This window comes from Apiotrichum porosum, assembly GCF_003942205.1.
Source record: "Apiotrichum porosum strain DSM 27194 chromosome Unknown scaffold_13, whole genome shotgun sequence".
In the NCBI taxonomy this organism is placed as follows: Eukaryota; Fungi; Basidiomycota; class Tremellomycetes; order Trichosporonales; family Trichosporonaceae; genus Apiotrichum; species Apiotrichum porosum.
In genome coordinates this window covers 895,149-920,160 of record NW_021167120.1, presented here as the reverse complement: position 1 = coordinate 920,160, position 25,012 = coordinate 895,149, and the positions used below count along the sequence as shown (strand labels likewise).

General features: G+C 58.0%; 10 protein-coding genes and 2 non-coding genes across 12 annotated transcripts; 7 read left to right on the top strand and 5 right to left on the bottom strand.

Annotated features, from left to right (window-relative positions):
* Positions 1-148: 148 nt before the first annotated feature.
* On the bottom strand, positions 149-2,120 carry EHS24_002769 (uncharacterized protein; the record flags this gene model as incomplete). Its single annotated transcript, XM_028618491.1, has 8 exons — positions 149-338; positions 400-492; positions 536-601; positions 649-715; positions 754-842; positions 895-905; positions 954-974; positions 1,017-2,120. The coding sequence occupies 8 exons, from the start codon at positions 2,118-2,120 to the stop codon at positions 149-151; spliced, it is 1,641 nt and encodes a 546-aa protein (XP_028473447.1).
* Positions 2,121-2,902: 782 nt separating this feature from the next.
* On the top strand, positions 2,903-4,412 carry DPM1 (dolichol-P-mannose synthesis; the record flags this gene model as incomplete). The annotated part of the gene is made up of 5 exons (XM_028618490.1): positions 2,903-2,948; positions 3,044-3,137; positions 3,267-3,474; positions 3,622-3,732; positions 3,954-4,412. 5 exons carry the CDS (start codon positions 2,903-2,905, stop codon positions 4,410-4,412), a joined length of 918 nt encoding a protein of 305 aa, XP_028473446.1.
* Positions 4,413-4,673: 261 nt separating this feature from the next.
* On the bottom strand, positions 4,674-6,872 carry EHS24_002767 (uncharacterized protein; the record flags this gene model as incomplete). Its single annotated transcript, XM_028618489.1, has 1 exon — positions 4,674-6,872. One exon carries the CDS (start codon positions 6,870-6,872, stop codon positions 4,674-4,676), a length of 2,199 nt encoding a protein of 732 aa, XP_028473445.1.
* A 1,587-nt stretch (positions 6,873-8,459) lies between these two features.
* Positions 8,460-8,548, top strand: EHS24_002766. The gene has a single exon. It is a non-coding gene; the product is annotated as a tRNA-Gly (tRNA).
* Positions 8,549-8,949: 401 nt separating this feature from the next.
* Positions 8,950-10,989, bottom strand: EHS24_002765 (uncharacterized protein; the record flags this gene model as incomplete). The annotated part of the gene is made up of 5 exons (XM_028618488.1): positions 8,950-9,442; positions 9,500-9,580; positions 9,631-9,819; positions 9,875-10,426; positions 10,475-10,989. 5 exons carry the CDS (start codon positions 10,987-10,989, stop codon positions 8,950-8,952), a joined length of 1,830 nt encoding a protein of 609 aa, XP_028473444.1.
* Positions 10,990-13,248: 2,259 nt separating this feature from the next.
* Positions 13,249-14,496, top strand: EHS24_002764 (uncharacterized protein; the record flags this gene model as incomplete). Its single annotated transcript, XM_028618487.1, has 1 exon — positions 13,249-14,496. One exon carries the CDS (start codon positions 13,249-13,251, stop codon positions 14,494-14,496), a length of 1,248 nt encoding a protein of 415 aa, XP_028473443.1.
* Positions 14,497-14,944: 448 nt separating this feature from the next.
* On the bottom strand, positions 14,945-15,049 carry EHS24_002763. Its single transcript has one exon. It is a non-coding gene; the product is annotated as a tRNA-Met (tRNA).
* Positions 15,050-15,782: 733 nt separating this feature from the next.
* On the top strand, positions 15,783-16,859 carry EHS24_002762 (uncharacterized protein; the record flags this gene model as incomplete). Its single annotated transcript, XM_028618486.1, has 1 exon — positions 15,783-16,859. The coding sequence occupies one exon, from the start codon at positions 15,783-15,785 to the stop codon at positions 16,857-16,859; it is 1,077 nt and encodes a 358-aa protein (XP_028473442.1).
* Positions 16,860-17,439: 580 nt separating this feature from the next.
* On the top strand, positions 17,440-17,958 carry EHS24_002761 (uncharacterized protein; the record flags this gene model as incomplete). The annotated part of the gene is made up of 1 exon (XM_028618485.1): positions 17,440-17,958. The coding sequence occupies one exon, from the start codon at positions 17,440-17,442 to the stop codon at positions 17,956-17,958; it is 519 nt and encodes a 172-aa protein (XP_028473441.1).
* Positions 17,959-18,136: 178 nt separating this feature from the next.
* EHS24_002760 (uncharacterized protein) lies at positions 18,137-20,831 on the top strand (the record flags this gene model as incomplete). The annotated part of the gene is made up of 5 exons (XM_028618484.1): positions 18,137-18,754; positions 18,792-19,022; positions 19,750-19,858; positions 19,897-20,755; positions 20,828-20,831. 5 exons carry the CDS (start codon positions 18,137-18,139, stop codon positions 20,829-20,831), a joined length of 1,821 nt encoding a protein of 606 aa, XP_028473440.1.
* Positions 20,832-21,769: 938 nt separating this feature from the next.
* On the top strand, positions 21,770-23,011 carry EHS24_002759 (uncharacterized protein; the record flags this gene model as incomplete). The annotated part of the gene is made up of 2 exons (XM_028618483.1): positions 21,770-21,845; positions 21,888-23,011. 2 exons carry the CDS (start codon positions 21,770-21,772, stop codon positions 23,009-23,011), a joined length of 1,200 nt encoding a protein of 399 aa, XP_028473439.1.
* A 221-nt stretch (positions 23,012-23,232) lies between these two features.
* On the bottom strand, positions 23,233-24,688 carry EHS24_002758 (uncharacterized protein; the record flags this gene model as incomplete). Its single annotated transcript, XM_028618482.1, has 8 exons — positions 23,233-23,295; positions 23,334-23,389; positions 23,439-23,614; positions 23,654-23,945; positions 23,985-24,101; positions 24,141-24,315; positions 24,352-24,583; positions 24,642-24,688. The coding sequence occupies 8 exons, from the start codon at positions 24,686-24,688 to the stop codon at positions 23,233-23,235; spliced, it is 1,158 nt and encodes a 385-aa protein (XP_028473438.1).
* Positions 24,689-25,012: the final 324 nt, after the last annotated feature.

The window sequence follows — 25,012 nt, the reverse complement described above, 5'->3', positions numbered from 1 at the left end:
GGATGGTCAGCCATTAGCAACCATCCATGCCGTCGAGGAGTCCTTGCCCACTGCAGCAGCAACATATCTGCTTCGCTTCAGTAAAGCCCAATGCAACACCGTGTGCACACAGGCACAACATTCATCAAGACAACAACAGCTAGAAATGTCACTCTCCCTCGCCACTCTCTGGGTTCACCACAGGATCACCCGTCAGCCGATCCCACCCCCACTGCGCCTCGGGCAGGATAGCCACACGCTTGCGGATATCCACTTGCTGTCGCAACGCCGCAGTTTCAAAGTCTGTCAAGAGCGCGCAGTGTCCATCCTCGTCCACATCAAAGTTCTCGATAGGCTCCCTGTCCTTGTCAAATTTCGGAGACGTGAGAGTGAAGGGTGCTGGACGTGACCATGACATACCATGTGGCCTCGTCTAGCGGGTATCCGTCCCACAGGACGAGGTACTCGAAGACACGTTTTTTGGTTGTGGGATCACGGGCAACGGCGCGGCGTCTGTTTGTCAGCTAATTGTCCGTCGAGTTGAACCTTAGCTCACCCAAGAACCTTCGAGATACAGTAGCGTTGCTCATCCATCTCCTCGACCTTGATGGCCCGGTTGAGCCTGCACTGTCAGCTCCCAGGGACGTAAACGTTCACACCTAGGCTCACCTCTTGCAGCAGTTATAACGCACACAGCTGTCTGCTGGCGCCGGCAGGACCTGGTCGCGGGTGTCATCTGGTCACGTTAGCATTGCTCAGGGCAAATGAACCCACTCTTGAAGTGGACGAGGCAGTCCGGGCAGTACCATGGCGACACGTCATGCACCGTGTCCTTCTCCAGGCCGGCACATGCCCAGTGAATTCTAACAAGTCAGCTTGATCGTGTCTGTGACATCTGCCGGACACCTGACACACCTGCCGTTGCACTGGGCGAGTTAGCATCGTCAACTCTGCGACTACCCGGGCTTGCTTACCATGTCACACATAATCTCTTGCTGGTGGATCAGCCAACGAGCCATACAGTTGCTCCTACCCACCTTGAGCATGATCCAGGTATTGGAATGTTGCGGGAACGGCGGCCACTTTCCATCACCCCTCTTGGTGCCGTCACTCTTACCCAAAGTTTTCCATTCGTCCCCTTCACCTACTGAAAAGGACTTCTGCCGACGTCTCCTCTTGGAATGGGTGTTGTACGAATAGTCGGTGACCAAGTCTTTACGCTTGGACAATGGCGTCATTGGCCGGGAAAAGATTTCTTTCCAGAGTGCGGGGATGGGGGTGGCGAGGACTTCCCGGGCCGCCAGGGCAGCCTTGCGCATGGGGCGGGCGGGGGATGACAACTCATGCGAGCGGGCCCTTTGGTCCCACGGATCTGTAGAGTGGCTGGAGTGGACGGGTTGGCTCGCAGAAGGCATCTGCATCGGCGATGGGCTGGGAGGTGTGCGCGAGGGATGCGACTTGACCCAGACTGGCTCGTCCTCCGGCGCATCCATAGCAGGGTCGCCTGTCTCGAGGCACAGTCCAGAGGGATATTCAGTCTCTTCTTGGACAGAGGCAGAGGGAGCAGGGGCTTGGCCACTCGGTGCCGACCCGTTGCTGCTGTACGACCCTGCCACGCACGGCAAGCCGTTTTCGATTCCGTGCTGTCTGACAACGCTCGAGGAACCTGGCGAGTGGTGGCTTGGTCCGTTAGCAGCAGTTGACTGCAGCGGTTCGTCTCCAGTGTCTACTTCTTTCGTCGGCAGGGCGCGTTCAAGAGAACGAGATGCGCTGTGGTCGGGCGATTGGACTATCCCCTCAACAGCATTATCGTCGGCGTCGGTTGAGCCGGCGCGAGTCGCTGGACGAGAGAGTGATGGTAGAGAAGCAGGGTCAGACACCGGTGCCGCAACATTGACAGGCGTGGTGGAGCGGGCGCTCACCCGGCTAGCCAGGCCCGAGCGAATCCCGTCTTGCGGTCCAAGCGTTGGCGGTGGGCGCCCTTGGCGGCGATGATCGCTGATGGCACTGCGCAGACGACGGAGCGTCCCGGAGATGACCTCGGGCTCCGGCAGCTGGGAAATGTCAAGCAGCACCTCGTCTACCTGGTCGAGGATCCACATGAACTTGGCGTCAAGACGTTCGGTGAGGCGAGCTTCCATCGCGGCGAGCTGCCCAGCAAAGCCCTGTCGTGTGCCGTCATCATCTCCGGTGGCTGAGCTCGATCCGGCGGTATCCACCTCGCCCAAAGACAATCCGGGTTGCACCAGAGAAGGTGGAGAGGGGTACGGCACTCGTGTTGGCTGCTTCCCGTTGACCAAGGTGGCAAGTGCAGCCTCCACCGCTGGTGTTGGGACCGATGTTTCTGGTTGCTGCCCGGATGTGCCGGCGGCCGTGGGAACTGTGGAAGCTGCAATTTCCATTGCAAAGACCTCCAGAGGTAAACTGGCCAAGTCTGATTTATAATCTGTTGAGGAGTGTTGGGCTCGATTCAGAATGATGTGGCCCGCACAAGGTGCTGACTCCAGGTAACTGGCGTGTGAGCCTCACGCGATGGGTGATGGGTGATGGATGGGCGGTGATGGAGCAGGAAGGAGGGGAGCTGTTACATACTTTCCTCAAGAAGAGTGTCTCTATCTGATGGACACAAGAAAAGCACCTGTGCGGATCCTAGGAGAGAGCAGGTGTTTGCCCCCACATGGAGAGAGAGTGTGTGGTTGTGACAGAGCGGCAACCTTCGGGATCGTCATCACCATGCAATCTCCTGTGTGGGGAAGGGGAACCAGATGCGGGGTATATTTTGCTTCCGCAACCGGCGCGACAGTCCGCCGTCATACAAGTGTTCCTCCACGTCGCGTCGCGGTCCTTGCTCGTCGTCGCCTGTACATTGCCCCTTCACCCTTCCAGCAACACCTTCTCCCTCTATCCTCCCACCCCCCACCACATGTCGGGACACACGATCATCGATATGCCCGCAGCCATGTCTACAGGTGCGTCCCTTCATGTTTCTTCCAACCCTTGCTTCATGAAATGCGGCCGAATTCAAAAGCAGGGACACGTTCATGCCCGCTGACAACCCTTCCAGAGAGCGACAAGTACTCGGTTATCCTGCCGACGTACAATGAGCGCAAGAACCTCCCCGTCATCACTTGGCTGCTGGCCAAGACGTTTGAGGCCAAGTGAGTGGCTTCAATCTGCTTGCCGTAACCCAACTGTGTCCTGCTTGCTCTTGGCGGCCTGCCGACTGCCGACTGGACTTGATTGTTGTTTGGCTCAGCTACCGGGTTAGACTTGAGCTGACATGCCAGTGGCCTCGCTTGGGAGATTATCGTTGTCGATGACGCGAGCCCCGACGGTACTCAGGAGGTGGCGCGCCAGCTCGCCAAGATCTATGGCGACGACAAGGTTGTGGGTATCACGGTCCACTTGAACCGGTCTCTGGATGGGAAGGCGGGTTGGGGATGTGCTAGAGTACCGGCTACCTGGTATGGTGTGTCCGCCTCACTCGGTACCAGTGTGACTGCCATGTCGCACCGCATGTGCGACCCCGAACGCCGGAGCAAGCGGCGGTCGTTGCCAGCTCGGCTCCCGTTCATGACCACCTTCCGTTCCGCCAGCCACCAAGCTGCACTTTCAACAGAGGAGCACAGCTGACAATCCCAGATTCTCAAGCCTCGAGCCGGCAAGCTCGGTCTCGGAACTGCCTACGTCCACGGCCTTAACTTTGTCACTGGCAACTTCGTGATCATCATGGACGCTGACTTTTCTCACCACGTGAGTGTAATAACGTGGAAGGAAGCGTGGATGAGGAGGTGCGCGTGGGGCCCAGAGAGGCACTGCGTGTACAAGCTGTTATGCTACATTCGTCACACAGCAGCGACTGTCTCAGTTGTGCTTTGTCTCAGTGCCGGTCAACACCAACCCCCGCCACTCCATGGTGCACACCTCTCCCCTCGGCTGGCAAGCCAACTGCTCAACTGACAAACCCTCCGCAGCCCAAGTTCATCCCCGAACTTATCAAGCAGCAAAAGCTGCACAACCTGGACATCGTCACTGGAACGCGCTACGCCTCGACCCCGTCGCCAACCCCGAACCCTCGCGGGTCGGTCGGCCTCGGCCCCGGCGGTGTGTACGGCTGGGACCTGAAGCGCAAGCTCGTGTCGCGCGGCGCCAACTTCCTCGCCGACACGGTCCTCATGCCCGGCATCTCGGACCTGACAGGCTCGTTCAGGCTGTACCGTACCCCCGTGATCAAGGACATTATCAGCAGGTGTACCTCCAAGGGATACGTCTTCCAGATGGAGATTGTGGTGCGCGCCCGTTCGCTGGGGTACACTGTGGGCGAGGTGCCCATTACGTTTGTGGATCGTATCTATGGCGAGAGCAAGCTGTCCGGAAACGAGATTGTTGGCTACGCAAAGGGCGTCGTCAACCTCTGGTGGAACGTCGAGTAAAACAACAGCATTTAGAGCCAAAGCAATGGGAGACCAGTAGTGTAGTAGTGTGTGTCAAGACGACGACGATGATGATGTACAATGCATACCATGATACAACGCCACTTTTGCTGGCAGTGTGGTGTTTGTTTAAAGGTGCGACGTCCCATTCTGGCGCAATTATTTTGCTTTGTTTTGTTTTTATTTTTCTCTCCCTCTCCATGACCTCTCGAGATGATATGGTCCACCATCGACATGTCAAATATCACACAAACACGCTCCCTACACGGCCTTGACGCTCAGAGGCCGGTGTAACCCCGTCTCACTCCCCAGTCCCGTCAGCCCGTCGCCGCCCTCGGCCGTCGTCTCAGCGACCCATCCGGTCATGGCGGTACGGAAGCTGTCCCGGGTATACACGCTCGACCTGCCGGCGCCATCGTCATTTTCGAGATACTCGGACCGGCGGTTGAGCGCTGAGAACATGCTCGCCGTGTCGGCGCCGACGCCGCCGGGACCGGGACCAGCTCCGGGCCTCCATGACCAGCGAGATTCACTGCTCTCCCACGACCCGCGGCGGCGCAGAGCGCGCATAGACGCGTCGTCATCGGCCCGGCCATATGCGCGGGTACGGTGCAACGACAGCGCGTGGGTGGACAGCCCGTCGTACAGGCTTCCTGGGGGGGCCGGTGCACCTCCCTGTTGAGGGTCTGCGAACGCGACCGACGGCGACGTGCTGAGATGCGGAGCGTGGTAGGCAGACGGGCTTGTCGTGTGCCGGATAGAGCTGGGACGAGGTGCGGCTGGGGATACCAGTGCAAACGTGCTGCTTGCCAAAGTCACGGTCGACGCGTCGGGCCCAGGAGGCGAGGAAGGGTGCGGGTTGTTACGCGGGTGGTACCGCGTGTGGCGGGGGACACGAATGTCGTCCTCTGGCGGTGGGGGTGCTTCATCTGCGGCAGTGTCCTCGTGCACAATCGCTGGTGGGAGGAACGTTGGCGAGATGGGCGAGGGGACACCTTGGATAGACGAGCCTGCCACGGCACTGGCCACCGTCACGGGCGAAGAGGTCGTCGACGGTGGTGCGACAGCGATGTGCGCCACAGCTGGCGGGCCAGATTCAAAGGACATGACGGTGGTTGGTTTAGTACTCGCAATGGAGATAGACTCCTGGCGAGAGTTGGCCCCATCGTCTGAATATGCCGACGTGACTCCCCCAAGGGATGAAAATGTGTCACGTCGCTCTGGATGCGATGCGGTCGGCAATGGCACGCGACGGGGTACCGAGTCGGAGCGACCAAGCGGCGCTGACCCAGTGCGAGAAATAATGCTGATGCTGCGTTCCGGGGAGGGAGCAATGGGACGCACACTCGCGTCCTCATCTGCCACACGTCCGGCGAGGGGGAATGATTCCGCCACGCTGTCGTCGTCCGCCACAGAGATGTGCGGATGGGCACGGCTGGACAAACTGGCGAGACTGGGTGTGCGCGAGCGCGAGAGCATGCTCATGCTCGGCGGGCGGGAACCAGAGTCGATCGTCGAAGCAGGGTACGACCTCCGTACGTGTGGGATGGGAAGGGAAGGGTAAGGGTTGTTGAGCTCGCGGCGACGCTCTGAGATTTGAGAGATGGATATCGAATACGACCTCAGCGATACCGACTCTGTGCGCGCGAGATGGTCGTCCGTGAGGGGCAGCGCCGGACCGAAAATCTCAGCGGGCGACAGTGTCAACCGCGCGCAAGAATCAGGCTCATTGCCACCTCTTGCACCTCGCGGGGTCGAGAGCACTTCCCGTCCGTTCCGTTCCCAGGTGCGTGGGTCACCGCGCGGCGTCGCGGGGGCACGGTTGTAGATGGTCCTCTTGGTCACCACGGCGGCCGCATCGCGAGTGTGGTCTGCATCACTGCTGCGACGCGCCCCAAGCTTGCCCTTGAACCACTCAAAGATGGGCTTTCCCTGTCGACGCACAGGACCGGGGACCTGCGTGGGTTGTTGTTGTTGTTGTTGACGGGGAGGCGGTGGCTGGAGGGGCGGTGAAGTGTGCGTGTTCATGTTGGCGTGGGGGGAGGGATGGGAACCATTGTTCAAGGCTGTGATGTACTGTTGTGGGTGATTCGGGAGGCTCTGATTCGGCATCTGGGGTTGGGGGGTAGACAACGTGTTCTGGTTCGAAGACGGCGGCGGGATACGCGCACGAGATCCTCCTTCACTGCTGAGCGAATCGACCACATCCCCGCCGCGGTGATGTCGGTTAGGTACCGGTTGCGGTGGCGGTGCTGGGCGACCGTTTGCCATGTTCATGCCGGGAGTGGGTGATTGAAGAGGAGCTGGGTGTTGGGAAAGGAGGTCGGTACCATTCTGGTCTGAGCTAGCGGTAGCGGTAGCGGAAGCGGGGGCGTGCGCAGGCAGCAGTCCGGGTGGCGGGGGGGCTGGGCGGCGAACTGGCTGGAGGGCGAGCACCTGGTGCTGCACGACTGTGGGCATTGTGTGTTTGTGGGGGTATTAGGTGTGGGTGATCATGCTCTTGATGAGATAAATGAAAGGCGGTGGGGGAGTGGACAATAATGAAGAAACGGGTCGCTGTGCGCGAGAGAGACAATGACACAACGGAGGTACGGAGGGTGTGTCCCCAACTCGCAGATGGCTGCAACAGTGCGTTCATAATTACATTACGTAATATGATGTGATGGTGGGGGAAGCCCGGGGAGAGAGAGAGTGTTTCACATTGACCATGGGCCCACGCTCTGCTCCCCACACCAGGCGGCCGTATAAATTCACACTGTGCAACGAGTGCATGCTTTTGCTCTGTCCTTTGCCAGTCCTCCGCACCGCCGTTGCGCTTGGAAACAACGACAAACGAGCTGCAAACTGCGGACGGCTATCGCCGGTCGCGTTTGTCACCATCTTTCACAGCGTCCAAAGGCACTGCTGAAACGCGTAGAGCCCTTCCCCCTGGGGCCTCAACCCACTGGAGCCCTGGCGTGTTGCGATGGACATGGCAGTCGGCTTGTCAACAGGAAATGCAAAGGCATGGTCCAGCAAAACAGACACAGTGGGGTCTGGCTGGCTTGTGGATGTTCACAGCTACCATCTACTGCTGACACGCTGACACGTCAGTGGGGAGAGTACGTAGCCGACGTACCTCGTGGTCAAAATATCTGCCAAGCAAACGACGATCGGCGACGTGGGTCTGGTTGTCAGAGCAGTTTGTTGTTCAGCGTGAAAGTAGGCTGCAACGGCTTGACCACGAATCAACCGTTTGGCCGCCTCTTCTCACACAGCTCCACGGCGACGGATAGGGCCGATGAGATGAATCTCGCAACCACCTGGAGACGGTACTCATGATCGTACGGTGCCATCTTTGAAGCGCAACCCTCACAATGTCGTACGCCCAAGCCCTCAACGCTGGGTCCCACGCGCCTTGGACATGAAGCTTGAATACCGGAGGATTGTAATAGCTGCAATTCAACGAGTAGGCGTGCCGTTCGACAACGCGGCCTCGGGGATCGCCATGGCAGAAGGCGGCGCAGAATATGTGGCGGAGATTCCATTGATGTCCTACTAACATGATGATCCCAATCATGGACACAATGGGACCAGGTCCTGCGAGTGAGTGCTGGTCCACGTTCGGCTGCTAGCCGGCCGCTGTGTCCCTCATGTGGCCTTTGTTTGTCATCATCTTCCTTCGACAAGTTTAAGGAAAGCGAGGACAGGGAAAGTGCGTGGCCCCACGGGACCGCCAAGGTCGGGGGCACGGTAGACAACCATCTTTGCTGGAGACCCAGTGGCCAGTGGCACGCAAGAGACAATGACTTGGCCAGAGGAGGTAAAGGTGAGTGCTTGACGCATGCCAGGCAGGGACTAGCCGTGCCAAAACCGCACCATATCGTAAAACGGCTTCCGCGTCGTCCAACCCGTTCATCGGTCTCTCCAATTTGTCTTTCCACCAGCTACATGGTACAGTTCGACAAGGGCTACAACCTACGATGGATGGCAGGCTTGCACGAATGCATGCACGCTCTCAAACGGCTGTCCGAGCGCGCCGCTGCTCGCCAAGAGCTGAACATTAAGACACCGTTGGTGAAACGGTATCATGCGTCGTTGCCACTCCTACAAGAGAACGATTCGACGCGGCAGGGGTTCGACTCCCTTACGGTGTACTCTTTTGGCCTGTGAGAGGTCTGCAGATGTTTGTTTTGGGCTCTGGAAGACTCCCGAGCGGTTGGAGATGAAGTCGGAATCGATGAACCGTCTGGAGCATTTTCCGGGGCGATGGAAGTCGCGGATTCTGCCTTATCCACCTACCGCATCCACTGCCAGTACCATTGACACGTTAGGTACCATGTCTTCTCTTATTCACACATGCAGGTCTATGTGAGTGCTGCAGGATCGTTGCAGGCATGGTGGCAACCCAATCGACGGACACGCTGATCCGTTAGTGGAAACACGAAATTCACCGAAAATAACCGAAAAATCGGGATTCTGTTTTCGATACCATTTCATTACTGCAATTGGACTTGTGATTACTACCTACTATTACTACAATGGAACCTCTGCCCTATTACTCTCCCCTCGGCGGCTTGCTAGCCCCATCAGGACCAAACATCATGGGTGTAAACATGAGGGGCCCGTCACCCCCTTCCGGGGCCGCCGCTCCAGGCGGCAGAGGCAAACCCAGGACCTCATCCTTGGCGTCCGAGTATCGAGGGTCCGTTGAGCGAGTTGAGGCAGTAGTCGAGTAATCGACTCCTGTGACCCCCGTTCTCGTGCTCTCGCGCATAAGTGGGGCGCCGCTGGTGGATTCGACAACCGATGAGCCAGCCATGGATGACCAGTCGTCGCCTGTCGGTCCATGGAGCAGGTTGTCGCCAGCAGTGGCCTTGGCGTTGGCCCAGCGGGGCTGGTAGATGGGTGGGAGGCGCTCGAGGCCGTCGTCGCCCATGATGCCTGCGTCATCTGCATCTTCTTCGATGATAGGTTGACGGGTACGGTATTCGGGTTCCGAAGAGGTACGCGCATTCTTGCTCGTTCCGCCGGTAACAGAGGTTGAAACACTGCGGAGAGATGGGTCAGGTCTTGTGTACGAGAGTGACCCTGATACGGCTACTCACTCGGAATATCCGCCGTTGTCAGTGAATGGGGTTGCCTCGACATTGTGATCAATCTCAAAGGTGGCCGGGTCTGCCTGTGACCTGTGTCCATGTCAGCGATACGATCCTCTGTGCCTCCTGTTCTGACGCACATCTTCCTTCTGCGACGGGACCTGCAGTAGGCGCCCAAGTACCACGACGCGGCTGCAATTGCAATAGCGCCAATGATGCCGCCCACCACCGCGCCGGCAATTGCTCCTTTGCTCAGCTGCAACGATGCAGAGTTGGCAGCAGGTGCATTGGGACTTGAGGTACCGGATGTGTCGGTTTGCGAAGAGTTTCTGCGGTTGCAATGTCAGTCATGAAATGGGGGTTTCAAACAATGTTCCAACGTACGCAATGGCGGAGTAGTATGTGAGGGACGAGAGATGGCCCATGGCAGTGGCGTTATAGGCCTGGTTTATCACGAGATTGTATTGCAGGGTCGGGTCCAGGGGGACGGTCAGGAGGGGGACGTCGGCGATGTTGTACATGAAGTCCGCATCCACAAAGACCGTGAAGTTGTCAGACTCAAGCAACACGCCAGTATCCTGTGGGGGGACGGGCCAGGGGATTGGCTGGTTAAACGTGAAGGCCCATCTTCCCCAACCTGACCCAAGACTGCCATGGACAATGGCATAAGACGTGTTGTGGGGAATATTGACAGAGACCTGGGCAGTGAGGTTCTCTTGGTTCCAGTTCAAGGCGGCGGAAGTATAGTTGATTGGAGGTTGAGGTGAGCTATTGCTATTGTTGACAGCTGCTTCAAGTGTAGTGGACACTTCCCAGCCCACTTTTTGGGCAGTCCGGCCGCCAGATCCCCCGTTGGCAGTCCAATCAAAGTTGGGGTTGAGTTGGCCATCCACCACAAACTGGTCTGAGTAAATGTAGACATCGTCCATTGTTGAGCTGCATGGTGTTAGTGGGGTGCGTTCGTGGACGGTGGAGTGAACTTACGCATTGGTTACCAACCCTTGAGTAAGCGTGATCGCATGCACATCGAGAGTCATGTCTTTGGCCATGAGCATACCAAAACTGACGCGGTGGGAGGTGTAGTTTTGTTTTGTGTTCCATTGCGAGTTGGCATTGAACGCCTGCATGTTGGTACCTCGCACATAGTTGCCATCGACCATAAGAACCAGGTCTGATGGGGTTGGGTCGTCCGTCTCGCGCCACACATAGGCGTTTTGGCCCGTATAGTTCCACGCGATCATATCGTAAGTACCGCCGTGTAAGGTGGCGTTGCCGATCCCTGCTGCGCCAGCCGACTGGTACTGCGAGTCGCCATTGTCAAAGGTGAGCGTCCAGTTTGTACCCGGGAACTTGGTCGGCCCTCCACTGGTGGTATCTACGGGCGAGTAGATTGAAGGAGTGTCATTGGCACGAAATTGGAACCTATTGGGCACATAATGGAACAGTGGCGCGTAGACCGGATACGTGTAGTTGAACAAGAGTGTGGGTTCCACGTACATGACAGCGGTGGTGGTGGTGTGTGTGGAAGAACAAAGGGGAGCCCACTTCAGCGTGAGACCTTGTGTCTGATGTATGTACCTGCAGCAGCTTCTGATCGCTGACCCACCACCAACCGATAGCCGAAACTTCCATTGGCAGCATTGCTTCGTGCCCATCGCCCCGCCCTTTGCGGTACTTACATAACCCCAGACATGGCTGTACCGTAAGTAAGTACGTGCACTGCCATTCGGCATTTGATACCGGAGGCACGCTCTTGGCGGCCAGTGCTCCGAGCCTGGACTTGACTGGTGGGGACCCGTGACAGCTCCTCATTCCCATCAGTGGAAGTCAGTTGCAGTTTGGTTGCATGTGTACCACCGAGTGGTGCAGTGAAGGACGTTGCGTTGGGACCGGAGGATTTCTGTTGGACTTGATAGTACACAGCAAGTAGCCCCTGCCAGTCCACAGCTACTGGCATGAAACGGCGGGTAGACTGCCACCCCCTGCGACGCGAGCTGGCCAAGCTTGTTTGGTCAACAGGTTGGAACAATGTTACACCACCAGCTGTGTGGAGTCGTCAGTGGTCAGTCATTCGTTCGACATGCAGTGCTGAACGTCTGCAGATCCTGGCTTGATCGATGCGCCGAACAAATCGCCGTAAAATCGGGGAAATGTGCGGGTTTGTGCTGGCTGCCACACGGCTGCTTTTACCAAAGGGATCGGCTCGGCGTGATGCGCATAGGAAGCATTGACAGCTGAGGGAGAACAGTTGGGTTTGGAGAACCTGGAGGCTCCTACTTAGTAAGGAGCTATAGACTGTATGTATACGTCACAAGTCTACCTGACAACTTACCCCTTCAGAGGTCAGATAGTGCGCTGAACTCCCCTGTAGTTTATTCCTGGGTATCCTCGCACGCGGCGGAAGGTGAACAACTGGAGCTGACGCTCTGATCTGTCCACCCACCCAACATCCACCTCCATGGTACGAGGGCTCGCCCACCGTGTGGCATTCAGTACCATATAAACAACCGTTTGACCACGAATTAACACTACTGGGTCAGGCGCGAAATGGTGCCATTGTGATCCGGCGAGGCCCCTGTGGCCTGTGGCCCCAGGAAGGGGTTGCAAAGGACACGTCTGTCAGTTACCGACGGGAATCCAGGCTGACGTCCGGTATTCACCCCTGTCTCTAAGCATGCAGAGGGCACGCAATTCCGTAATGTCGCGCGCGCAAATAGGGGGTTTTGTATCGATCTAAACACCGCAAACATTGAGCACCATCCGTCCACCGCGGGACGACGTGAGCAAAGGACGCGTCCTGGGCCCTTACCGCTCCCTGTCGCTCACCCCTGCGGCTTGCAGGTTGTTCTTCGGGACTCCGCGTCGGAGACCTTCCGGTGCGCGCATGCTGTTCCGGGGCCGTTAGGAGATGCAGGAGAAAACAGGAGGTTCCAAACCCGCCTGTCACCAACAGCAAACAGTCCGACAGCCAACCAACAGCACCGGGTGCCTTGGACGGACCTGGTCACGCCAGCCCACGACGCCAACATCGGAGTCGTGTCTCGGCTGATGACCTCCGCTGCTGCGGCGCTGAGGCAGGCCGAGAATTCAAGTTGTGCCCGCCCAGAGAACCAGGACGCGACCGCGGAGAACGGCCTCACCGTCACGGTGCAGTGAATGCACACGCTGTGTGGGGACTGTGTGGCATGTGTGGGGGGACGATGTATCAAGAGCCAAGACTATACATAGGGAACGAAGGGTCGCTCGCGCCATCCCCCCGTCGTTTTTCCTTCACGCCTCGACACGTACGCAGCCAGCATTGCCATCTCACGAACCACTACCACGACCACAGACACGCCACCCACGATCCACGGACCCACAGCAGGTGCTCTTTCGGACAGTGTGCCAAGTAGTGTCAACGTACCAAGCTCTGAACCCAAATCCAACGGGACGAGGCAGAAATGGACATGCCGTTGCCTGAGGCTGGAGAAGCCAGTAACTGGCAGCGTTCGGGTGCCAGCACGGGGACCAGCGCCACCTCTGGCCCAAGCACCCGCGCACACTCGTCGTACAACACACAGACAACGCCTCCGGTTCCAACGGCCGACTCGCACTCATATTCCCATTCTCTGACCCAACATGCAGGCAGCACCTCATCCTCCTCTTCCATCAACACTGTATCTCCACACCACTCCTTCTCTGCAACGGCTGGTCCGGCATCACATACAGCATACTCCCACTCACATTCGACTCGTTCGCGGCCCGTGCGTCACTCACGAATGCCGTCGCGTGAGCCGCCGCCGCCGCTGCCCTCATCGTCATGGTGGCAGCGGTTCACGGGGCCATCACAAGTCTCGCAAACCGCTGTTGCATGCCTGATGAGTGCGGGGTTCGCCCGTGCACCTGCCCGCCGCGCACTCGCCCGCACCTCTGGTGACATTGGTGCGGCTATGAAGCTGCTGCAAACCGAGGGCGATGGAGTGGATAGCAAAACGGACAAGACAAATGCCAAGTCTACCAAGGGCAAGCACAAGGACACAGACACGTCCAAGTCTGCCGCTCTCCCGCAATTACAAAAGCGTAAATCGCAACGCTGGTCAAGCTCCGCCCTTAAGCGCAACACAACCATTCTCAGCAAGCCACCACGGCGGGAGCCATCGCTGGATTCCGAGCCCCTCCCTACACCACGCCGCGAAGCATTCGAGCATGTCCGCCGGCCAGGTCTCGAGCCCATTCCGGAACCCTGGGTCCTCCTCGAGCCCGAGCTCGAGCCTGGACTCGAAACGCAGTTCGAGTCTGAGCATGACACTACATCCCGACACCTTGCGTCCCCAGAGCGGGTACACCGGCCGGACCCCCCGAAACTGGAGTTGGCAGTTGCGCCGTGCCAACCGCTCTTCTACACGGAACGCGAGTCCGAGGCGGCCATCGACGACTGGGATTCCGAGAGCTGCTCCAGTTACTGCAGTACAGACACATTTGGTGTCAGGGGAGCTGGTAGCGGCAGTGCCAGTGTCGTGGCCACCACCATTGGCACCCCCACATCGTCCGCTGGCTGTCAGCAAGACTACCGTGTTCATCAGCGGTACGCCTCTGGCGTCGAGGTGTGGGTTGTCGAGGTGGCCAAGTGGCCCGGGAGCCACGAGGGTGCGGCCGATACAGCCTGCAGTGGAACCACAACAGCGACGGCGTGGACTGCGAGGACGAGTGGAAATGGTCTGAGCGGCCGGAGCATCCGCAGCAATCGCAGTGAACGAAGTACCAAGGTGCCCCGCTCGACTGTGACTGGATCGACGACGACTCCCAACTGGGCCACGACCGTTGGCTCATCAACAACAGCATTCGCATCGGCAACCCCTTTTGTCACTGAAGCGAGTGCAGCAACAACAACAACCACCAAGCCCTCAACTGTGGCATCCGCATGGCTTGGCGAGGAACCGGGATGTGGTTCCTACCGGACCCAACTGTACACTGACGAGATGGAGAACGATGAGGACAATGGCAAGGACAACATATTGTACTGGTAGAGACTATATAATCACCCGATACCTTTCACGACACACGACAACGATATCACATACACACATACCGAGTGGCAGTGATGAATATGAACACTGGGCAGTGCCCCTATGCCACATCCCTCCCAGAGGACGCGTCACCAACCACAAGCTGTTAACGCGAGTTATTGGACGCAAGGGTGTAAGCACGGGATTGGACAGGGGGACCGGTCCAACGGGGGACGTCAAAGGGTGACACGCAAGGAGGGTTGGCCTGTTGAGGACAATGTCGAGAAGTCGTGGGGTAATTGCGACGGAGCTGGAGAAGGTCCGCCGGTAATGATCCCGCTGGCAGCGGGCCTAGGGCCGTAGCAGCAACGTACACGGACACCAGAAAGAAGTGGGCGGCAGTCAGGGAGCAGTGTGAAAGCCATCCAGTGAATACGAGCAAGCGAGAAGGAGCGGGAGGCAAAAGATATGCCTCCTCTGAGACTCGAACTCAGGTTTCGGGATAACACTGCGATTGCAGCTCATATATTAGTGAATATGAGACCCGCTTCCTAACCACCTAGAAGAAGGAAGCATCGATGTTGTTGATAAAATTGTGAGGCTGATAAGGCGAATGACTCGACTCGATTCCCTTTCATGGCCTCGCAACTGGTGGCTGTCAGTTCTTGGTTTCTGATCTATGAAGTGCAGGGGAGGTCTCCAGATCGGCCACAGTCACATCCAGGGATCGCATGAACGCGTCCCTACGTTCGCGACGCCAATGTGAATGCCATGCTTACAACGTGTCGTCAACAAAGCGCAACCAACTTTTGGTCCTGGCGAGTGGCCAGTGGCCAGTGGGGTTCTTGCTCTGCAAAGCTCTGTGCGTTGTCTGCCGTTGTCCGTTGACGGCAGCACGAGTGTGGCTGACATTAAGCTTTACTTGAGTTGCATAGGTGAGAAAGAGTCAGGCCGCAGCAGCTCGTAATTCCCCCTTTCAGTCAGAGTCGCTACCCCCAGGCACCCCGCTCGTAATGTGTGCACGATTCCTCCCTCTACCTCCCGCTTACGTGCATCAGAGAAGAAGGGTGGGTTCTGCGTTGCAATGGGCCCCGACATGACGAACATGGGACAATGACGGGTGACGGAAACGTACTTTGCCCAAACGAGTGCAACCAGGCCAGGCAGCACGCCGTAAGCCGGCGGAGGAGTGATACCGGGATCGCGAGAGATGCTTTAAAAGGTCGACGGCAACCGGTGACGACCATGCGACCCCCTCGTCCCAACTGCATTGCACTCTTTGAACCCAAACCGCAAGACTGTAGGCCATGAGCGCTTGGTCCCCACGATCTTCCAAGACGTCCAAGTCTTACAGCAGTCCGCTCAGCGCTCGGAGTAGCAGTGAGTTTACGGTTGTCAAGGACCGACGTTGTCTCGTGGATTGGGTCGCTGATGGATCAGGCTCTGAGAAACGCAAGTTCTGGGGGCGTTCCCCAGGGCCAGTGGACCCGTTGAGTGTGGCTCATCTCGCTCGGCTGGGTTTCAAGCGCGAGACTGCCCGGAATGCGCTCGTGTACGCCCGTAACAATGTGGCGCTCGCCATTGAGCTAGCTATTCACGATACGCACGACGACGGACCGATTCCAGACTGCCCTGTCTGTTCCTCCAAGGAGGAAGGTAGTCATCTGCGGCACTGGTTCATTGGCCAGGACATCTGTCGCCGGCCGTCGCCTGCTGTACCCAACGGTGGTGCTGGCCCTGCCTCTCCGGGCCTCGAGCAGTCGACGACTCATGAGCCTGCCAGCCCGGAGACCCCTCGTTTAGAGACCCCACCGTTCACACCGTTCATGATGGGTCCACTGCCACCGACGCCGACCTTGGCAGGCCAGCCCTCTGCGTCCACCAGCTACCGACGCATGACTCCCGCCGGCCTCCAACCGCCAGCAATGTACACCCAAAACAATTCCGGTGGCGACCTCTCGTCACGGTCGTCACACCCAACTGTGTACGACAGCGCCTACAGCATCTACTCGCCCACCATGATCCCCCTCAACGATACCGAAGCCGGTTCCCGGCCCTCGACGTATCTCACTGCGTCGGCCAAATTGTCACGCGATGACCTGGGATCGTATGCGCAGTCGACCCCGCGACTGTCGCGAGAAGATCTCGCCGGCACCTCCTCGTCGGGATACTCGTCTTATCGGTCCTCGTACACAGCCATGGTGTCTCGAGATGACGACTCGTACCGCAGCCACACACGAAACCACTCCGGTGGCAGTGGCTTTTACGGGTGGTACAACTCGCCCAGTGGACCAGGAGGTAGCGGTGGTCTCAGCAGCGGGAACAGTGGTGAAGACCTGAAGGCGTTCACCCGAGGTTCACTGGGAATTGGAAGGGCGATGTAGCAAACAGTACTGTAACATTCTGGCAGACGCTGATACTGGCATACAAGGACAGATGTAGATTATGAGGCAGCACATACGGTGCCGTCGGTATCAGGTTAGGGCCTACATAGAGGAGAGGCTTGATGGCAATGGACTATACTCTGTTCCCACCCTTCCAACCCTCCTGGTACGGTTCCCCGCTGTTTCGTTTCAGGTGGAAACCAGGTTCACAGAGTGATACAGCATGCCTGTAGCCTGCTGTAGCCTGCTTCTGCCTCACGGGCGGCCGAGTTCGGAGCTCAGCGGGATCGAGGTATGTCGTGAGCTGGATATACAGAGTTTCTGTGCCTTGGAGCAGCTGTGCAACCTATGTTGGTCTCACGGTTTCTTGGAAGTTAGGCTGATGGTTACCAACGTAGCTCAAGAGGTGTGCCGACATGCCAAGACAATGCACTCTCCGTTTTCGGACCTTATCCGTGATGGTTTGGCACGCTCAGCTCAGCTGGACACAGCCACATCCAGCGTTCTTCAGATACTAAAGCATGTGTTGTTGACCCCAGCAAGTACACGGTATCTCGCTGATCACTCTCTGGCAGCCACAATGTCAGATCATCTCGCCAGCCCCCCAATTGACTCTGATGCCAAACGTCCCCTATGGCGTCGAGTACTCAAGGTCGAGCCCACGCCCGACTCACCAGAACTAGCCCTCCTCATGCGTCTGGGATTTGCCCGGCACACGGCCAAGCAGGCCCTCGCTCTCAGCATGAACGATACGGACAAGGCCATTCACGAGGCCGTCCACATTCACCACAAGATTATAGGCTACTACCCAGAATGCCCCGTGTGCCGTCGAGAGATAGGATCGGTGTACGGCACGGAACCCGATCCAATACTCACCAACGAGATGACGGGGCAGGGCGTCAATGTCAAAGACGCTGCGCGAGTCCTGGCGGCGAACGGCAACGACATAAAGGACGCGTTCGATCAGCTCACCCATGAGCGACATGGCCTCCTGGATACCAGCGGCACATGTCACGTCTGTCACCGTATTCGCGAAGCAAAGCTCGGGGTCTATCGCGGCGTGCAGGAGATGCACAATCGCCGTCTGTGGGAGAGTTGATGTCGCATGGTTGCCGTTTGGAGCACTGCGCAATAATAGCACATGCTACTCGAGATTGACTCAAAAGTGCTGTCGGGCTTGTCCGCCTCTGCGACGTCACTAAGGGTTTGACCACAAATCTCCTATATTTCAGCAGACCGCCGCTACATTTCTTCACTCATCCCTCGTTCATCCCACCATGGCGTCCGTCTCCTCGCCTCCGATGCAGCGCAAGCTGTACGCTCACGAGCCACGTACACTCCTCACCCTCCTGCGCGGATACATGCCGTTTTCGATTTCGGTCGTGTCTACCATCGTAGCAAACCCGTCGGCCAACGACCACAGCCCAGACCCCAACTGTCCGGTCCTGGCACCCATATACGCGACCTTCCCTCCTCTAGCAGGAGGAGGAGACCTGACTCGTGAATCCCTAGCCGCTGCTGGTATCGGAGAGTACGACTGGCTCGTGGCCGTGTCATTGCCCGCGCCCAGTGTTCAGCTGCGCATCCATCACAACCTCGTGTCTGCCCCCACCGAAGTCCAGACTCTCGACGCGATAGAGGCCGCTCGGGACGTGTATAGGGAGGCCATGCGCCAAATGTTCACCCTGTTTCCGACTCACTTGAAGGTGGGCAGTGTACACGAGATGTTCCTCGACGCAGCGATCAGCGTCGCTGGTGGACCCCGCCGCCCACCTGTGTGGATGTACGTCGCACCAAACATGGGTGCTGGTCCTACGGTGGTGGACGTTTCGGACGTGCCGCCATATGAAGACGAGTTGGTTCTCGCAAGCGGCAACCCCGCAGACGCGACACTTGTGAGTTCTGAGAGACAGTACATGACCTGACACACAGATCCACTCAACCAACCCATACCGGTCCGCAGAGTACTATGCCGCCAGGTCGGCGTATACGACATCGCTGCGTCCTCGCACACCGGATGGGTCATATTCTGAGCCTGCAGCTTGGGTCATGACGCACGGTGATGGTAGCCTCGGTGCGCTTTGGACCCAACCCGACTACCGCCGTCGAGGGCTCGCCAAGGTCATCGTTGCGAGCCACTTGGCAGAGGACGAAGCGCGCGGTGTGCCCGGTCATTGTCATGTTGAGGATGGCAATGTTGCGAGCATGCGTCTCTGGGAAGGGCTTGGGTGGACGCGCTTGTCATTCACGTCATTTTGGGTGTATGAAGAATGAGCGTGGGGGGGAGCATTAGAGTGGGCAACCTATAACCTAGAAGCATAGATGTGAGTCGCCCGGCATGGTCAGTCATTTAGTGGCGACCTCCCGTACCTTCTTCCAGGACACACCTTGCAGACCCTGTGTCACCAGTCGTTGCTTTCTGCCCTTTGGTGAGCGAATCATGACCGTCAAGCGGCGCCAGTGGCCGGCGATGGGCCAGCGGCCAGCGGCCAGTGGCGTCATAGTCGCGCTTGACTGAATGCTGTTAGGTTAGACGACGAAACCCCTCACAGACTTCCGCGCCTCAACACCGCCGCCGCCGAATACACAACAGCACCGCCCAGGGGCTTGTTTTATGGCGCACAACCGCCTTCACCCCAAACGTGCTTCTCATCCGATGCCAAGACTTGGTCCGACCGATGCAGACAAATCGGAGATGACCCCCTCTCACCATCCGCAGGCGGCGACGAATGCGCGGCGGCAACACTACTGGCACAACAACCACCTTTGTTGCACGTTTCGCATTCAGCGACATGAATACTTCGACTTGCTTTCCTCGCTCACCCCGTAACCTCATACTACTCTCACATCAACACACATATCTCATCACTCAGTACTTACGCTTCTGAAGGGTGACAGCTACCGCAAACTCGCCATGTTGAGACGGTTCAAATCCAACTCGTCAACTACCTCTGTGACACCGTCCATAACGTCGACGCTCGTCAACCAACCGCAGAATGGTGAGTCACCTCCTCTGTCGCATAACTGACAGTAACAGTCCAGCCTGCTGTGTCGACGAGCGCAGCGAGGCCAAGCTTGTTCCGGCGTATCGTTCCCCCGAGCCTGATGGTCAACCAGGACCATGTTGATTACCTCGTCGGCCTCAGCTTCTCGCCTGACCTTGCCCGTCAAGCGGTGATAGACTCGAAAGGCGATCAAGAGCGCGCCCTCGAACTTGCAATCCACGCCTCCCACGGCCCTGCCGCTCCACCAGAGGACAACAAGGCAGACTGCAGGATCTGCGCGGCCGAAGTGGCCAACGCCGCCGAGGCCAGCCAGACTCTCATCGAAGTCCGCAAGCGCATGAACAGCGGCCGCTTGTCATGCGTCCATGTCCCCTTCCTCGAGGCACTGAGGCGGAAAGGCTTCCACCGTGAGATTGCCGCACGGGCACTGTACCTGTCGGGCGGCGACCTCAACGTTGCCAAGAAGTACAGCTTCCACATTCAACAAGGCCACATCCTGCTGAACGGCGCCTGTGATCGATGTGACGCCGCCTGGAGCCGCGTCGGGCCGTTGCCAGAAAGCAAGGAGAAGGCGGCCATGGACCGAAACGTGATCGCACAGGCTATGCGTGACGAAAACTCGCTGGCTATCCTCCGCGCATTGGGACATACACCTCAGGTTTCCAAAGTCGCTCTTCGTGACGGCAGAGGCGACCTGTTACTTGCGGCCGACCTTGCAGACCACATCTCGGCAGGACACAGTCGCAACCTGCCACAGCAACCGACTGGGTGTCTCGCGTGCATCGAGGAGAGGGGACGGGTCGATGCCGAAGAAGCACGGAAGCGCATGTTGGAGCACGACCGTCAAGTTACCAAGGCCCACCGTGCACTGAAAGGGCGAAAGTCCGGCGGGTGCAGTGGCGGCGGGGGCAGCACGGGGGGTGGATGTTCATCCAGCTGCGGGGGAGGAGGTTGTGGTGGTAGTTAACATGTCCGTCCTGCTGTCAATTGTACCTCTATAATGACCATTGTATTCATGTCCACAGTGTTGACCCGCTGCAATCCCCTTGCAAGGCGCCATGGTGGAGGAGGGAGCGAGGTGGTGTCGGTGGCGAGTGTTTCCATCTCAGCAACGTCGGCTCAGCACCCTTTACGTCACTACCAATCGGTTCTGTGGTCTGTAGAGTGGACATGATCCGGGGCGAGGTCAGGTGCTATCTCTTGGTGGCCGTACGGCTGACAGTGCTGTTCATGATTCGGCAGCAGTGACAATGCTTGCTGCTTGTCTGCAACTGTACGTCATCACCCTCCAGGTGCAAGTACAAAATCACGCACATGCCGCGGTTTGTCCCATCCCACATCCCGCACGGTTATCAAGATTGCCCTCACTTTGCCGTTCCGTCCCTACAAGACGCTCTGCGTGCACATACACTTGTGCGTCAGTGCCTGTTGCACCGCCTAAAAGTGCAAGTGGCTTCCCAGACCGGAGTTGCAGGACGGTCTTTGGCTCAGCACAGCTCGGGTCTGTCGGCTAGATAGAGCTCTTTAGTTGCCGTTCCTAAGGTCCTCAAATCGTGGAGTTGGCTGTGCTACGCTCGGATCGTTCACAACACCGCCCGCGCCTACCTTGTCCAATGCCACTGCCAAGAGACCTGACCCATTGTGTTTGAGCCACGAACGTGATTCCTTCTGGTGAGGGCGATGCAGACATGCTATTCCAACCGAGACAGGTCCGACCAATGTTGAAACGAAACACGTCGCAGGGTGTTGCGCAGCCCAGGAGTTCAGTGTTGATGGCGGCTGTCCCTTTGATCCCTACAACGTCTATGGCATTTAAACATCCCCTCGACATTGTCCAAGTGTTTCCCTCAACCCTCTCTACGTCCTGCACCACCCCACATCCCATTCAATCTCGCACCAGCGATCATGGTTGTGTCGCTGAAGCGCAACTCGGTCGCTTCCACCTTGACGCCGACGCTGGTCGACAGCCGTGGCCAGAATGGTTTGTCGCCATCAGCGACAGGTTCACCCACTGACAGACCAGCCGCACCGGGTGAACTTGCCTCAGGAATGAGCATCCCAAATCCGTCCAGGTGGAGCCGCATTGTCGGTCCCAGAGTCAACGACCAGGACCTCCGAGCTCTCGAAGCCTGTGGCTTCCCCCGCACTCTTGCTCGCAATGCCCTCATTGGTGCGCAAGGTGACCGCAACCTTGCCCTTGAGCTTGCCACCCACGCTGCTCACGCCGACAAGCCTACCGAGAAGACGGCGGCGGCGTGTCCGGTCTGCCAGTGGCGTGCGGCGGAAGCAGCCAGGATGGCCGCCATGGTCCAGTACGTCACAAAGCGCATGAACACTGGCCGTGAGGCTGCGATCCACTTCCCCCTCCTCCAGACCCTCAAGAGGAAGGGCCACACAGACATTGTCGCCGCACGTGCCCTCTACGACTCGGGTGGCAACCTCGAAGAGGCGTACGTGCTTGCCCAGCATGTCACAGGCAGCCACTACCCCAAGTACTGGTCTTTCGACCATTGCACCGAATGCCAGAGGGAGGCAGGCAAGGCCGACGATGCGTCCACCTCCGACTCCAAAGCGGATGTCAGCAAGCCCACCATAGCAGAGAAGGAGTACCACCCGATCCTCCTCGCCATGGGCCACACCGACGTGACTGCCAAGATCGCCCTCAGTGTGTCAAGCGGTGACATCTTCCGCGCTGCCGACCTCGCCAACCACCTCACGCAGGAGCATCTCAAGAACCTGCGCACGGTATGCCTCGCATGTGTCGAGGAGCGGAGCCGCCGGGGGATCGACTCGGAACGTTTCAGGAAGGAGCAGGAGGACCGTGCTGAACGTGAGCGTAAGGCGGAGGCTGCGCGAGTCGCAAAGATACAGGCTCGCAGGCTTGTACACTTGACCAACTACTCCAAGTCCAGGTCAGAAGCGGCTGTTGGGTACTCGGTCACGAACAACCCCGGTCTCCTTGGAGTTACTGGTATTGGGTACAGCGGTGGTTGTGATACCGCCGGTGGACACCACGGTGGTCACGGAGGCAGCAGCTCCGGAGGCGGCGGTGGTAACACCTCGTCCTCGGCTTGTGCGAGCAGCTCGTGTGGGGGCGGCGGCTGCGGCGGAGGCGGCGGCGGTGGCTGTGGAGGAGGAGGCTCTTGAGCATGGCTACAACGCACTGCTGTGGCACAATGAAGTTTTGATATATGTTTGTAATGTCCTTATGTATCGCCTCCTCAAACTTGAATAGCTGTAAGCAATCCTCAGGTCAGTGCGCATGGTGTACGCAGGGGTCAGTGGATTCAGTGTCACCGTAAACACCATTTGTTCCAAATTTTGAACGGCCTGCAACATGCATTTCTCCCCAGTTAAGAATGTGACGATCACGCCTGCTCCAAGCCAGGGGGAAGGGTATAGCCTCCCAGTTTGCGAATGGAGTCGAAAAGCTGCAACGATCAGTCCTTGCTCTCCTCCCATCACTCACGCCAAGGACGAGTGCCGTCTCTGAATGAGGCATGGTCGCGTTCTGGAGCTCGCTATCTGTCTCTGTCAGGAGGATACCTACGCCATTCAGTCCCACTCCACATACCGCGCAAGGACCGCGCAACACTGTCCGCTTCAAAGTACAGCCCAAAACCAGGCCCAACGTCGGCGTCCACCTTGACGGGCTCCTTCCACTTTGTGATGAAGGGCGCGGGGTCCTGGTCAATAATCTTGATGGTCATGCCCGAGGGACGCGAGAGGTGGCCATGGAGGACGATCTCTCTACGGGGTCAGCGGGCCTACACTGACATGAGTACTCACCCCTTGGTGCCAACGATCACACACGGCTGGTCCTTGGGAGAGTTGTATGCGATACTGGTCGACATGATGGCCTTGGCGTCAATCCGGGGAAAATCAAAGCTAAAGCTCGTGCTCTGGTCCGTGCCCTGGCGAGTCTTGAGCATGGATGCCGATAGGTGTTCAGGAGGCGACATGTGGTTGTCCGGGTTCTCATGCAGCGCGATGAGGGCAGGGAGCATGGCGTAAGCTCCGAGATCGAACATGGCGCCGCCTGCAGCCTCGAGAGCGATCGTGCGGTGCGTGTCCGGAAGGGCTGCATTGTCAACCCACGGTGCTCAACTCTGGCACTCACAGTTGTAAAACGCCATTGAGAAGTCCGATTGCACGAACTTGATGTCACCGATAAGCTTGTCTTTGTGGAGAGCGTCACGCAACTTGGAGGTAAGAGGCTGGAACCTCGTCCACAGTCCTGTGAGTGTCAACGTTTGCATTTGGCCCTGGACCTCACCTTCCATCAAGAAGACACGCTTCTCCTCGGCAAGTGCGGTGAGTACCGCCCACTCAGCAGCGTTAAGGCATGCTGGCTTCTCGACGAGCACATGCTTGCCCCTGAGGAGAGCGGCTTTGGCAGCGGTAAAGTGGGACTGGTTGGGGGTGCCGATGTAAATGATATCCACGTCCTTCTTGTCAGCTCGAGTCCACGAGCATCTGCGACCTACGGGATGGTCGTAGACTTCGTCGTATGATCCACAAGGCTGAGGCTTGGCGCTGTACACGCCTTCAACCTGGGCACGCGCACCCTGAGGCATGTTCTCGGCAATGAACGCTGCGGCCTTTGCCTTGTCACGTGATCCTACGGCCACAACTGCATGCGAGACGTCGGTCACCTCTGGGCGGATGAAGGCAAGGTCCTTGCAGAACTCTGACGAGATCCACCCGCATCCGATGATGCTGGTATGTGAGTATGTGAGGAGGATGGGAGGGAAGGCTGGTGGTGAGCCGGACTCACCCCCACTTGGCGACAAAAGGCTGCGCTGGCGAGTCTGTGATGGTCATGATATGGGAAGGGGGTCAATTGGACAGAATGAGACAAGGAGTTGTGGGTTGTGGGCTATCCATGGTGACAACAATACTTTCTGCTCTTATGGAGGGCAGTAACGGTGGTCCAGTGGTCCGGTGATGACAAGGGCACATGTCAACAAGCAGCAATGCAGCGAAGCAAACCGTATGCCGCTGGTGTTGCATGTGGGCGCGGTGGGCAGAGACCGGTATTTTTCCGCTACTGCTTTATTTATCCGCTGTAAGTTTGGTTCCGGCAGGCCGACAGTCGGACCCTCCGTGACAGGGTGGGGGCAAAAACTCGGATGCTCGGATGTGTGT